Source organism: Pseudochaenichthys georgianus, chromosome 10 (genome assembly GCF_902827115.2).
Source record: "Pseudochaenichthys georgianus chromosome 10, fPseGeo1.2, whole genome shotgun sequence".
NCBI lineage: Eukaryota > Metazoa > Chordata > Actinopteri > Perciformes > Channichthyidae > Pseudochaenichthys > Pseudochaenichthys georgianus.
Window position 1 is genome coordinate 27,672,643 of NC_047512.1, and position 15,518 is coordinate 27,688,160.

General features: G+C 40.1%; 2 protein-coding genes across 6 annotated transcripts in view; one reads left to right on the forward strand and one right to left on the reverse strand.

Annotated features, from left to right (window-relative positions):
• The window catches only part of cdhr2 (cadherin related family member 2), a 23,630-nt gene extending 22,509 nt beyond the window's left edge, over positions 1-1,121 (reverse strand). The window contains exon 1 of the mRNA XM_034092195.2: positions 1,057-1,121. The gene's annotated coding sequence lies outside the window, so the exon portion shown is untranslated. The remainder of the gene's footprint in view (positions 1-1,056) is intronic.
• Positions 1,122-2,121: 1,000 nt separating this feature from the next.
• On the forward strand, positions 2,122-14,831 carry rnf44 (ring finger protein 44). Of its 5 annotated transcripts, XR_004552931.2 has the most exons (12): positions 2,122-2,464; positions 6,029-6,221; positions 6,975-7,200; positions 7,719-7,886; positions 8,292-8,465; positions 8,563-8,724; positions 9,849-9,964; positions 10,162-10,261; positions 10,564-10,685; positions 10,770-10,869; positions 10,958-11,110; positions 14,457-14,831. XR_004552931.2 is itself a non-coding variant. In XM_034092811.2 (11 exons), exons 2-11 carry the CDS (start codon positions 6,115-6,117, stop codon positions 11,018-11,020), a joined length of 1,338 nt encoding a protein of 445 aa, XP_033948702.1. In that variant the 5' UTR covers positions 2,122-2,464; positions 6,029-6,114; the 3' UTR covers positions 11,021-11,128. The 5 variants fall into 5 exon arrangements, 4 of the variants coding, with proteins under 4 accessions (XP_033948702.1, XP_033948704.1, XP_033948705.1 ...); XM_034092811.2 differs by lacking the exon at positions 14,457-14,831 and having other exon boundaries at positions 10,958-11,128; XM_034092813.2 differs by lacking the exon at positions 14,457-14,831 and having other exon boundaries at positions 10,162-10,249; positions 10,958-11,128.
• Positions 14,832-15,518: the final 687 nt, after the last annotated feature.

Here is a 15,518-nt window from a genome sequence, read left to right on the forward strand (position 1 = left end):
TGTGGAAGCCGTAATACTGTAAAAAGTACGACCAATCCGTTTAGCCGTGCCGCCCTGTCTGTCAGCCTTCCATCTCGTGCACGCACAAATGTATCTCGTGCCCTCATTGGGCGTGCATTGCAGCAGTACTTCAATGACTCGCCAGCAACAGGCGGCCACTTTCACCATGGCAGAGTTAGGTTCAACATCGTCTACTGGTGGCAAAAGAAATAATTTAACGGAGCAAATTAGGAACAAAAACAAAGTGGAAACTAGGAGAATTCAAACCAGAGTCAATATCGGAGTTGCTTTTCAACGATGGCGACTACGGAACACACCTATGGGGGTTATTCCCTATCTTTATTCAAGAGCGTGGTATTTAAATTTGAGAGCATACTTTATGTATTTATTTCCCTCAAACCCTGTCCTCGCACTCAAATAGTGCCTGCTTGCACTTAGATTTGCTCTGCTTCTGCTCAAACTACGCTTGCACTCAGATATATTGCTGTTTACAGATTTGTTCTGCTCTCAGATTTATTCTGTGCTCGCTCGAAACTTTTGTGCAACAATCCTGTCAAAATCCCTCAACCAATAGCAGGCCAGGTGTCCTTGCGGCTGCGTTCGCTGTACTTATTACCGCGTCCCAGTCTGAAGGAAGGGGTGGATTCTTTTCGGCTGTGTACTTTCAAATTTTAGTGCACTGCACTCGAGCCGGTTTCTGAAATGTACTTACCCCACCTTTAAATAAGACTTTAGTTACACCTGGAGTAAATTCACGATCTACCCCGCAGTATACAAATAATAATAATTATAACTATCTGCACCTTTACCAGCTTTGACAACACTTTCATGCATCAATCATTATAATCAAAACATGATATATGTATTATTCTGAAATGGACCAATCTGCATGAGTACTTTTACTTTTGGTAGTCCCATCATGTCATGCTTTTCTGGTTATTACCCGTCCCCTTGTGTGTTATGTAGCTTTTTATGCATGTAAACGGTCTGCAAAGTCACAAACCCTCAAAGTAGGCCTATACCCTGTAGCAAGTAAAGCTCTAACACAGAAAATACCTGTCTATGCTGCCCCAAAGTCTCGTTGGAGATTTCTCTTTTTCCATTGTTTTCTTCCTGGTGACATGCCCATACCCAAATGGACCAATCCTTGGAGCTCCTCACACACACACACACACACACACACACACACACACACACACACACACACACACACACACACACACACACACACACACACACACACACACACACACACACACACACACACACACACACACACACACACACACACACACACACTCAGAACAGAGTGGGCGAGCTCAGCTGACCAATCAGAGCACAGTGGGCTCACAGGGAGGGGGGTGGGGGCAGGAGCTCCAACAAGCCGTTTAGGACAGAGAGTGAATCATGAGATGCCGTATGAGAAACCAATGTTAGTTTGGAAAATTGCACAATAGAAATCTATTCTAGTATACCTCAACAATGGAATTATGATCAGTAGAAATGGCCATTACATTAAGTATGTTTTGATACTAATACTTTTACTTGAGGGACAATTTGGTGTAAGGACTTTTACTTACAGAGTATTCCTTCACTTTGGTACTTCTACTATCACACAAGTACAATGTCTGAGTACTTCTCCGACCTCTGCTGCTCCTGTATTCCTCCACTAAAACCCTGGGGGACATAATAAGTTATTTTGACCCCATTATATTTATCTGACCTCTACTCTTAGTTGCGTTGCAGATTAGGAAACATATGATAAACAGTTGATGCATGATGAGGTAAACTTTCCAATACAGTACGAAAACTGTTGTATATTTTACAAGAGTTTATGAGGTATAAAAAGAAATAGGCAATGTCCAGAGATAGTCAGTCAAATATAACAATAAGCCAATAATAAAGGTTGGATATATATTTGACTATTACAGAAGTACGTTTTTTATAAAGGGAAGGGGCCATTCTGCATAATGAGTGGGTTACTTTAACCTTAGTACTTATGGGTACTTTTTTCTCTCCTTTACACTCCCGAAATACAAATAAATCCTTTTAACAGGTGACCCTGAACTTTTGAGTCAGACTGACACATATTTCTGTCCATTACGGTAAAAATGGCAGCATGGCGTGTGCTCTCTGCTCTGCAAATACGCAAAAATGGGGGTGTAACAGGGAACTGCAGAAACTCAAAGCCACCATTGGGCCGGATTACCGTTTCCAAAACCCCAAAATGGCGATTACGGAATTAATCACGGGGGTTGCAAACCCATAAACCCGCACAACATACAGACAGACCGCGGGGATAATACGACAGTCTAGTGTTTAGCACCTTTTTGACAGCAGTGGTGAAATCCACGGAATGTTCCACACGGGAACAGCTGACCGTAGGATGCTGCACTTAGCCTAACGAGATGTGAACATTACGAGGGAAATGTCAATGATCAGATGTTTGCATATTAACAATCAGGTAACTACAAGTCTCCTCTTGTTATCGCTTTGTCTGGGTTGAATTTTGGAGATTTACGGTGCGTGTTTACGGGAGATGGTTAGACGGGTTATTATGGCTGTCATCCTGCTCAACCTCCAGCCCCTCCTTGTTTTGCTGCTACCGAGTGCTATGTTGTAATGTTTACATTTAGCGTATGTTGCACACCACTGCTGCTCTCTGTACACAGCTCTTCTTTTGGTGCACTCTGCTGTATGCATTCAAAAGACTAATGCGCTAGAGCACTCAAAACAGACGAGGACATTTGTATTAACTCTTACTGGACAAAGTAGGCCTGATAGGTTAGCTTATAAGGCCTTATAAAGCTTGATAAGTATCATCTGCAGCATCACATTTAGTCTTTGCAGCTCCATTCGCTGCCCTAAAAAATCCTAGCTGAAAAATGTCATTCAATAGCTGACGGAGGGTTCTCACTTAAACATGCAAGTGCAACATTATATAACCGGCTGGTTTACAGTAGGACACTGTGGCCTCCAGTGAGAATCATAACAGACTGTAGGCAGTTTTTTTGTTGTTTTTTTTACAAAAGAAACTCTAATAGTGTATAGTTAGCAAAAGCATTATAATGCCATGTTAGCTTAAACTGACTCTTTTTTAAGTGAGACAGGTTGGCACAAGAGATATGCTTTAGTCTGAAACTTGTACTGTCAGTGATGCTCAACTGGTTAAATATTTCCATGCTTCTCATTTAAAAAATAACTTTAACCATTGAATCCTTCCCGGATATTGTGTAATCATAGTGATTGTCAGTGGAGGAATAACTATTTAATTATGATATAGACAATCACAAAACAAAATTAAGTTCTGCATTTAAAATAAATTAACAAATATACATAGGCTACAGTAAGATTATTATGTACACGATTGAATTGAAGTATCATAATTCCTACTCATTATTATGCATTATTACAGGATGATTATTAGCAACTAATGCATTCAAATGCTAGCAGTACTTTGATGTATATGTGTTGGGGTGGAACTGCAATATTAATAATGTATTATATAAAGATGCATGGAAATAAAGTACAAGCACCCAACATATAAAACATTTTTAAAGCTAAGAATAGAAGAAAATATGGAAGGTCCCAATATGTGTTCGGCCTGGCATTGGGTTTACTGTTAGGATTAGGGATATTAAGATTAAACAGTTTTGCAAAAGTGTTTGTTAATCCCGCAACCTCTCAGGGAGCGTTTATTCTGCACAATAATCAATAACTCACCTTAACTTTTTCAATGTATTATTATTATTTTTTATAAATTGTGTAATTCATGTTATTCTTTCATTTTTTCTCAAAATGTTTAATAACAGTACATTCTAAGTGTATATTTATGTATAGAGGTCGAATGTCGTGTACAAAGCTTTTGCAATACTGTATGTCCTTGTGGTCCTGCCAATACAAAGTTACTAGAATTGAATTGTAAGTAACAACAGGAAGGAACTGCTTGTCTGCACTGTCTGGATGTCCGCTGTCTGTATATGCTGCGCGCTGATTGGTCAGTTACACAAGGGGGCGTGGTTTCGTCATAACAATGCATTTCAAGGAACATACACGCGCCAAGGAATGTTTCCTGTCGTTGTGTTGCTAACGTTACCTTTTTCTCTAACGGTTAACGGTATTTTCTGCTCGGGTTAACGCTGCCGTTGACAAACAGGGCATATTTCGGTTACCCTATGCAGCAGTTGGAGTGTTAGCTGACAGGCGTTAGCAAGCTACTCGCAGCTCCGTCCGACACAACACAACACAACAGTGGATTTATATTCAGGTTACGTTGGTTTCTACCGGTGATGGTTATCGGTTATCGTGCAAGGATAACTTAATGGGACACGACATATCGGAGGCTGAAGCACCTGCCATCCCCTCTTCTCTCCGAGCAAGCAAACTAAGCTAAGAAAGTAAGATGTGGTCTGTGTTGTTGGCCAACTGGCATAGCTAAACCTGTTAATACAATGCTGATTTATGTCCGGTGTCACATTGGAAGAATATGCTTTGTTAGTTGAGCAGATGTCATACAACTTGTATTAGCATGCTGGCTAGATAGCTAGTGACCTGCAGCTGGTGTGTCCTGCCATGTCTGGACAAAGCGTTAGCCTAGCTTGGCTAAAGTTAGCTGCTCTCCTTCAACAGGGGACGTCGAATAAGCCCCGATAATGAAGAACCAGCGGCTGCCAGAGTTCTGATGTGTGTCTTTGTTATGCAGTGTTGTGTGCGGGTTCATGCATAATATCCGTAAAAAACAGTGAAACTCGATTGCATGGCTGCTAGCGGTCCCGCTTGCCTTCCTCGTCTTTTGTTGTTGCTTTGTCTTTTGAGCACATGGCTTTCCATGTTTTTGTTCAGGCAGGCTCCAGCGACCCCCATTTATTCTGTCGCTGAATATACCGCATTAATTACACTAAGCCTTCTGTACTAAATGCTTTTCTATTTGGTTTAAGTCAACACATGTAAAGTGTTTGTAATACCCTGAAATGTAATATATAATGTGTTTAACTGAACTGCCGTACGTATGTGAGGGATATTCTTTCATTATTAGAGATTACATGAATTTGGTCACTAGTTCTTCAGTCAAATTAGACACCTGTGGCTGATATCATACTGCTCTTTGTCTTGTTATTTCGAAAAACACTGAAACGCACATGCACGAACCCTTTCAATTGTATTTATAGTGCAGTAATGTGCGAATTTTAACTCTTAAAAGCAACCATCATCGGAGGCAAATGTGAGATTCCAAGAAAGTAAAGGCAGTGGAATTAAATATTATAAAAATAATCTATATTTGTACCAAATTACAAGATCCAAAGGCTTTATTGTCAGATGCACTAAAGCGGGGTTGTTGGGAAAAACACAAATCTAAGGTTCCAGGTTTCTCCCACAATGTTACAGCATACTTAAAATAGTGCACGTGACCATAATGTCAAATGTGGAAATAATTAAACAAGATATATGTATGATAGAATGAGATAAAACAAATGTACAATGTTGTACAGCAGATTTAAAAGTAGGCCATGTTATAATACAATTGTGTAATAAACAATTCCTTTAACAAAACATAAATACAAAATAATCTCATAATAGAAATATTTCACGAATTCCTAGTTTGGAGGATTTGCATCACAGTTGACTTGGAGTTGGATTGTTTGAGTTTTAACCTAATCTGCAGAGTAGAGGAGTTGTTAATATACTTATTAATGTTCCTCATATAAATGACATTATTTAACAATCTACATTATTAGCATATAGTTGTAAACCTCAGTTTTACATCATATCTAATCCCAATGGATCTGCGTGGTGTAACGCAGATCAGAAATTATTTGTGATTTCTCGTATATATAATGTTTGAAATGCGACTGCACACATTTCACTTGATGGCTGTTCATTCTTGTTGGAAAAAGTAAAACGAGCTACTAATGTTTTGACCCGTAATGACTTCCCCTAATGACCATACTTTGTTCTCACTAGATAGATAAAGAATGGAAAAAGGCATAAAAAGCAGGGTTTGATTTTGTCAATTGATTTGTTTTTGCAGGGTTAGGACAATCGGAGGCAACATTCAAGTGCCTCCACTGTACAGTTTGCTTTCCCAGAGCGTGACTCGTCTGCACGACATCACCAATGCGACCATGGGAAATAGCAGTAAATAGGCTGCCACCAACAGCCCCCTTAAACCCCAGGAGGTTCCTTGGAGAGCCCTGCAGTGCCCCCGTGCATCTCCGGAGAAGGTACAAACATTTTCAAAAATTCATATTTTGATTGTGTTTTATATAACTTAAGAGTATTACAAAAATAAAATAAGATCCTTTCAAGATGAACCAGATATCAGCGTTATGCGTAGGCCCTACTCCCAGGCATAGGACCTAAATGCAGCCTTTTTTCTGAATGTAAATGAATAGTAAATAAACAGTGTATTGCCACATCATATATATCAAGCAAAACTACACACTGACTCTATTTAGCCGGATTAATGGAGCACCGTAAGCCTGAACCAATGTCCAACAGCACCATCAAAAGCTCAACATGCTTGTGTCCCTAACAAATGTTTAAAATGTGTTAGTATTAGTGTAAATGAGTATTTAGTGACATGTGCTTCAACTAACTAACATTGGTGCACTGTTATGCCATTCATTTAGAAATATTTAACTTAATCGATCTTGATATATAAACTTGTTGTTTTACAAATATTTTTTAAAATAGTTCATCTCTACGGCACATTTTGATTAATACATTCTAGTCATTAAAATAGAATATCACTATACCACTTAACAAGTATTGTTAATCTGATGAGGTTGCACATTGAGTGTCGTTTATTATTATTTTAAACAGATAGCTTACAAAGTCAATCGTCTGTAAACACAGTCGTGCTCCAAGACTTTTGCAGCGTGAGATATTGAACAGGTCAGTTTGTTGGGATAGTGTATTGAACTGTCGGTAGCCATCATGTAGCCATCATTAATCCGTGCTGTGTTTCCTTTCAGCCCGCCAGTGAGACGCCAGTGGGGGAGACGAGACAGGCCTATACTGCACACTTCTCTGGTCCACGATGAGAACTTCCATCATCTGCTTTTCTCCCAACATCACCAACAGGTTCCTTTAGATGAGTCCAGACAATACAGCCACGTCACCAGCACACCTCCACGCATGCTTCACCCTGCTGCCCACCTGCCCCAGCAGAGCCCCATCATGGTGGACCTACACGACCAGGTAACCGGAGAAAACAACCTGATTGCTAACGTTTCTGTCTGACCAAGCATATTCCTTACTTTGGTGTTCTCTGTGGAACATCTCTGTATTTCAAAGTATAAACATCGAGATCTTTGTTTATATATGTTGTTGATTTGTTCAGTTACGTTGTCCACAATGTTTCCAAGTTCCCACAAACCTAGAGGAATCTGTCATTTGAATAGTGCATTTCATTTGGTCTCCTGTAATAGCAACATATGTATGTTAGCTTAACAGTTTTATGATTTTAAACTACTTATTTTACTCAGATATTAGGCATTGGATGATAAGATCATTATTCATCAGTGAAAGAATCCAAGCAAACATTTATGTCAGCGTTGGAGAAACACTGATATGTTTTGAATGTAAAACGGCTTAATTAAGTGTGTTGTTCTTGAGAGGACGAGACCTTCACCGTGTTATGCAATGACATCCGGCTTCTGGTTCAGGCAGATTGTGGAGTCACCCCTTCTCTCCCTCCATTTTTCTGTTCTCAAAAGATGCACCAGGGATCCGTTCCAATTTCATACACTGTTACGACGGTGACGACCCATGGATTTCCCATCCACACCGGGCAGCCCCTTCCAGGGTGCAGCACTCAGCAGCTCCCAGCATGCTCGGTAATGTTCAGCGGACAGCTCTCTCTGCTCTGCTGCCTTCCTCCTCCTGTGAGTTTGAAAAGGAAGAGCCCAAATGTCAGTGGCATTCATGTAGCACACCACACCAGCCATGCACTCTGTCACGTTCATGACTAACACATAGGCTGCTGCTGTCACTGCAGGATTTGTGCTTAGAAACATCCAATCTGTGGTTAGTTTAGTTTATGTGGACAAACAGTCTTCACAATAATTATTCGTGTGGTGCCAGTGCTGTGGTTTTATGTGTCACATCGCTTCTGTTCACTCCATGCTTACAATATGTGATCATTATAACTACCTGTAAATATATTTAAAGCACACTTGCTTTGGTTACGCAGATGCTGCTTCAAAGTGTTCCTTGTTGACATAAAAAAAGGAAGAAATTGACTTACTTAAATGTATTTCCACTCTTGTGTTTGTTCTCTCTCTCCTCAGCTCATACAGGCATGTACCATGCAGCATATGCCCGTGTCTTATCAAACCTATCCACCCCTGATCTCCAGCGAACATTTTGTATTGCACCCAACCCCATCTGTACCCCCCCACCAGCCGCCGCACCTTACTCCTTTGAGCCAGTTTGTCCCTTTACAGCCTCAGCACCCACGCATGGTGAGTAGTCCTCAGCACTCACATGTTCATAATGAGAACACAGGATGTAGAATGTAATACATCCACGTCGAGTCTGACCACCTCTCTCTCCTCTTAGCCTCTACAGAGGGTAGACAATGAAGTTGACCTAAGAGGGGACCAGCACCCATTAAGGACCTTCTCCTACCCTCCCTCACACCACCCACCAGCGTTGCCTCCCTCTCTGCCCCTACAGTATCTTCCTCAAGAGCCTCTGCATCAGGAGCTTCCCTTTGGAGTGGTGAGACATGTTCAGACCTTTATGTCCCCAGGGATATTGACGGTGCACTTAGAACTTATTTTTAGCCTTACCTGCCTCACACCTGTTCAGATCGACACACTCGCAGCTGGGGGCGCTGCAGCACACGGGGACACTATAATCCTCAATAGCACTGAACTTGGTTTCATTAATGCCTGAATGCAATGAGGCAAAAACTGTGGTGTACAAAGGCCTTGCTAAAAAAATGCACTAATCCAACTACCCTCATTTAAAAAACAATAATGGTTTTTAAAAAATAAATATATTATTCTAGAATAAAAGGGAAATTGTCTGCAGTCCAGAAAGCAGTCGAGGAGCCAGTGACAGCACTGACCCTGACACTTCAGTGAAATGAAAACATGTTGCAAAGCTACGTCAGTCTGGGGTTGACCGCCGCAGGGCCAGAGGAACAGCAATGGGTGTCATTCATGAATCATGATATCAATAGGAATGATTTGGTACTGAAAGAAAAGTGAAGCAATAATAAATCATTCTAACTTTGTGGTTTTTCCATCCTTTTTTGCCAGTATAACTGTGAAACAGGCATTCAGTTTACTCTATGATACACGGAAAAACTTAGCAGGAGGTTCAAATATGAGTAGAACTTAAAATAGAGCCTTAGAGTCAAGCCGATAACATGAATAACTGTATTGCACTGCAGTTACAGCTCAGTGTTGTTATCAGTTCCATTTGGGCTTTTCCTGACGGGTCAACATTTATTTTTAAGAGGCTTATGAATACAATTAATTAATTTGGAAACAATAAAGAAAAACAAATCTGGTGATACTCACAAACAAAACACATTAGTTAAATCCAAATTATGGAGCCCCTTATCTTGTTCTTAAGTTCACTTTAAGTGTAGCCAATCAAAGAAGTAATTATCATATCATGTCTGTTAAGTCTACAAAGTCTGACAGCTTAAGAAAAGTCATATTTCCAAAAGAAATGGTCCCCTTACTGTAAAAGGCTTTTTATATTCATCTTATTCCCCAAAACCTTTCGAGAGCTGTCCGATTCTCCTGAGACTGGCTTTCTTCTAGGATGCCCGCGTCCTCTTTAATCACAGATCCTAAGACATGACTCTGTCTCTGTGTGTCTCTCCTCAGCCATACCCCCACCTGCTGCCCCGGCGACTGAGTGGACAGAGATACCGGCTGCAACAACCCCTCCCCCCTCCTCCTCCCCCTCCATCTTACTACCCAGGCTTCCTCCCTTACTTCCTGTGAGTACCTGCAGCAACATCACCCTGTTTATGATGCACGGCACTATCCATCTTACTTCTTCTGAGTTCCTCCTCCACACTGGTTGTATCAACACTGCAGTGGAGTTAGGGTTAATATTATGGCGAAATCTGGCTTTTGATAAATGAAAAGAGTAACGATGGAAGGTTGCTGAGATTGTGTTAATGTTTCTGCTCAGGTCAATGCTTCCTGTGCCTCCAACAGCAGTGGGCCCAGCCATCAGTCTCGACCTGGACGTGGACGATGTTGAGATGGAAAACTATGAGGCGAGTGTTATGGTTTGTGGAAAAGCAAATTGGATAGATACAACACGTTGAACTAGTCAAAGACTTGCATAGCAAAAGAGTATCAATAAGAAGGAGCTCCAATGTAAAAACATTAACATATGTATTGCTTTGTGACAATGTTCTCCCGCCAACTCAACTGTAGTGGTGTCTTCTTCTCCTCGAGGAAAATATGTTCTGGTTGAATTTGAGGACAAATCCTTCCTTCATCTCTTTGTGTTTTGGGCGACTTGGGGTTATTCTTGAATTGTAATCAGGCAGTCTCAAATGTAACTTCTGTCTTTCTCTCTCTGTAGGCATTACTGAATCTGGCGGAGCGGTTGGGTGAAGCGAAACCGCGCGGACTCACTAAAGCTGATATCGAGCAACTTCCGTCCTACAGATTCAACTCAGAGAATCATCTATCTGAGCAAACGCTGTAAGCCTTTTCCTCACCTTTCAAATCAATCAACTTGTACTCACTATTTATATCCTGGTAACCCAGTCCTTTATCTCTCCCCAGGTGTGTTGTGTGCTTTAGTGACTTTGAGTGTAGGCAGCTACTTCGGGTATTACCTTGTAACCACGAATTCCACGCAAAGTGTGTGGATAAATGGTTAAAGGTAAGTCCTTTCCAAAGCGTTGTCATCATTTTGACTGTTTTTGGCCCGCTGTGCTCGAACCTCTTTCTGCTCTCCACTTCCCTTCCAGACCAATCGCACTTGTCCTATCTGTCGAGCCGATGCCTCGGACGTCCACCGGGAGGCGGAGTGAGAACTGTCTCCGAGTGCTGAACTGGAAAGCTGCACACACCAGAGTCTGTCCCAGAACTGGGGACACCTGCCACCTACCCTGCGTCCTCCAGTAAATATAGCTTACCAACCCACGACTCATGTCCCTTCCTAAATAATAAGCAATCCAGGATTTTCTCCTGGAGCCTGTTGTACCTCTGCTGTGCTTCATCGTCCGAGTCTCATGAAACCCACTGCCTATCGCAGCCTATAGCCAGAGTTCTGGGATCGCCAGCCAGTTCTTTCTCTGCCCCCTCGTCGCAGATTCCAAAGATTCCCCCCTACAATGCATTATTTGCTGCTTTTGTTTACAGGGTTTCATTATTATTTAGTGGATTTGGTTGTGGTGTTCATGGAAAGTTGGAGTCCTAGCATTGGAAGAGGTGAGTCGGGAGCCCGGAGGATGATAGGCTGGACACCTTGTGCAATTAGCAGAAAAATAATAGAACACACTTCAACATGGGTATCTGTGTCTGGAGGCGACGCCTGACCATCATAGATGCATGTTTGTGTAGGTGTTGGGCAACGTGACTTGTTAATAATGTATGTTCTGCAATAATGTATTGATAATTTCAACAGTTATACCCCTTATTTGTTTTAGATTTGCCAATTATTTTGTGAAAGTGTGACTTGCTGTGGTGAAATGCAGATTCTGTTAAGCCTGGCGTTATGGACCACAAGTGATGGGACATGCAACTGTGGGGTCTCTTCTAGGCCAGATTTCCCCCCCCGGAACACAGATCTGTACAAAGCAGTCGAGATTAATGGGCTGCGTCTTTTTGAGGTCATCCGGCATAACTGCACAAGTGCTACATCCACCCTCCATGTCAGCATTGTTCCTCTGGCAAGTGTGAATGCGTGTGTACATATAGTGTGCGTGTGTATGTGTGTCCTGTTCACAGAGCCAATGCATTGTGTAACCACTGGATACAGGGCAGCATGCTAGGATTTGCATGAACTGTTGATTCAGACTAGCAATATTTTAATCAAGCATTGCCACCAAAATTGTCTAATTTTGAGAAAAAGACGAGACAAAGAAGCATACTAAAAGAACTGCTTGCTTATTCAGAAAGCGCCATGAGGGAAGACTAGCATGTGGTACCACCCTGACTGCGAGTAAGGATGGGAGTCCGAAGGCTTTGCTGATGCCATAAAGCTCTGGAGTCCTGTGCAGAAAGCAATGTGTGCAGTGAGTGGCGAGTATCAAATGAACTTTCTTCCCCTTTAGGAAGACCGGGCTTTTTATTTCATTATTTGTGAGCCAAATCCAACACACAGCTATAGCCTACTGTTCACGATTTCAGATCTGCCTTCTTATGACCTTGACAAGCACAAACCTATTACTAATCCTGAAAATACTTTGTCATTTCCACTTGTTTTAAAAGTATGCCGTTTAAAAAAAAAAAAAAAAGGTTTATTTATTGTTTTTTTCTTCTGGAGAAAAACCATTGAAGGAAAGAGTTGGAGCACTAACATGTCTGTAATGTGTGTGTTATAACTTGGTCAGGTCATTATCTAAGGCCACGGTGATGGTGTTGTAAAAGAGCAACTGTATGTATAGCTTCAGTGTGAATGCTTTTAGATAAACGTTTGAAGACAGAAGAATGTTGAAAACCCTTGTAGAAGTCACTGGTGACACTCCACGTTACGCCAACTGTGCACCCCACAGGGTTGAAAAGGACAAAGCGGGAGTGTTAGTAGTGTCGAAACACTGTTACTCTTCTAGCGCCCTGCTAGTGTTCACACTTTAAAGAAACAGGAAAGGTTCGGGGTGGGAGGGAAAAGAGCAGCGAATGGACTTTTGCTTTGGATGCACTCTTTGTCTCTTGACTGCCCCAGTAAGCACTAACAGCTGGTTGTAACCTTTTGCTTTTATGTGTAAAGGGATCTTGCCTTTTTCTTGACTTATGTTTCCAAATTGAATGTGAGTCTTTGACGTGTGTGCCACCTTCAAGAGAAAAAAAAGAAGCCATTTAATGAGTTAAACCCACAGCTTTGAGAATTAACCTATGTGTACATATCTATTTGCTGGCATATATTGTAAGTTAAAAAAAAAAACTCTCAGGGCCTCTCGGTATATAAAAAATAAAGGAGAACAGTCCATTTCAAATGAAAAGGATGCCATGAAAAGGGTATATCTGAATTTAGTGTGGTCCTTTTCCTCAGACTACAAATAATTTAATGTAATCAATTATAATATTCTGTTTTGTTGGAAAATAGTAGATATTACATCATTTAAAGACAGGCATGCGAAAAAAATCAGTAAATATGTTATTAATATTAACTGAAAAGACGCAATGTACACTGCAACTCATTACAAGTGTATTATTCAAAACAGGTTGACTTTTGTTACTCAAACCATATGTTAAACATAGCGGTTGTGAACCCATTTCTTAACGTGCCGCTGTGCACACTATCCTACCTAATTCACTCCCGAATCTACTTCAGAGGTGTTTTGCATGACTTAAAAAAAGTAGAACAAATGTGTTATAGCGGAGGATATTGCGAAATCTGGTGGGGACCTATTTAACGGTGCACAATATGCATGCTTGTCAACGGGATCCCAGCTGATTTTTAGCTCTAGTTGGCTTTGGGTTCTGGGGGTTTGGATCTTAACGCTCAGCTGATAACTGCCATGCATTGTACTGCACACATTTGTAATAGAACTGAATGACTACAAGATTTTATTGCGCTTCATTTTATAGAAGAAAAAAACACTGGTCTTGAATCCAGAAATTCTTCCATACCCTGTGTGTCTGCTATTGCCCCAATGACTGAAGATGACATGCTCTGAAACTACTGTAGTTGATCAAAAGCCATAGTGAAAAGGTGCTAGATGTTCTGCTTTTAGGTATGAAAACTCACCTGCGTGAATGCAATAGTGTGTCATGGATCCCATGTATTCTTAAAGCATGTTATACTAATACCCCTAAACAATGTTAGTGAAAATCAATATAGTTTATGGGATTTAAAAAAAAAAAGAAGAATAAATTGTTGTCATACTTATTTCAGTGTAGTACTGTTACTGCCTATCAGGCTCTTGCTCTGTGTATCAATATCCTAAAATGTATTGTTCACATATAGATACCTTAACTCATGGTAATGTTAGCACTCTTGTTTTTTAAGAAAATATTTAATTGACGATATCCAGCTACCCTTTTAAATGAAAAGAGAACCTCCCATTAGGGCCTAGGTAACGAGGTAACTTGATGACAACTGAGAATAGAGTCTTGTAGTCTTTCTGTTAAGAGTTATTGAATAATCTCACAGCTTGTGTGGTGCAAAGATGTGTTCCAATAAGCAGCTAAAGTTGATTTAGGATTTGTGATTGATTGCTCCGTAGATGCCATTTATTGTTTACCAATGACTTTTGCTGTGGTGGGATAGTGGTTTACTGTTCTTCTCTCCCTGGCCTCTAGGGGTCCTTTGCCTGAACACCAGACTACCCACCCGCCAACAGAGCCAGGGGCATGTGTTCTGTGTTAGGCAGATGTTTTGCTTTGGTACTTGCACATTTACAGTTACCTCATTTTTTCCATGTTTGTATTGGGGGGGTGGGGGGACAACTAATATATATTATATATAGGAAATGGTTCTTATTAATGTTATAATTTTTCATTCCATTGGAATCATATTGTTTGTAGCATTTAACATAACTAGTTAGTGTATTATATATATACATCTGTATACTGTTTGAAATTTTTAAGATTTGTACTTTTTTTAAATGAAAGTTGCTAGTTATGCTTTACCAAGTAGTGCAATCATATTTTTTTTTAATTGTTGTGGCTGATTTGAAAGGGTTGTTCACTAATAAATGTATGATGTATACTAATATCGTGTTTGTGTTGTTAGAATCTGGGCACTGACAAAGTCGGGGTCGAAAGGCCCTATTGAAATTATAGGAATCATTCTCTATGAGAGTATCAGAAAAATATATATATATAGAATAGCATTTCAACATGTTAATATATAGCATGTTATAAAAAAATGGTATAGTATAGTGTCGAAAAAATATCAGAAAAATCTACATGTTTAAACCATATTATGTATTCATTTAAACCTGCCAATTAATGTATAATTATACCTTTATACTAATGTCAAAACAAATGTTTAAAAAAAAACACATAGTGGCCTATAGAATGTCAACAAATATTTAAAAAAATAAATAGTGTAAGTCAAAAAATATTTAAAAAAAGAACAGTGTCTATATGGCGTAAAAAACAATACATAGTATATCCTGTTGAAAAAAACGACTGTATGGTTCTCAAAATAATATCAGAAAAAACAACAGTCTATTTCTCGAAAAAATATATCTTTTTTAAAACATAGTATAGTATGTCGAAAAAAAACTATCAGGAAAAACGACATAGTATGTTGAAAAAAACAACATTCCTATAGTATGTCGTAAAAAATGTTTTTTTTGCGACGGTTTGAAATGGTACAGTAGGTCACATTTATCAGTAAAAATGAGTTAGTAAAAC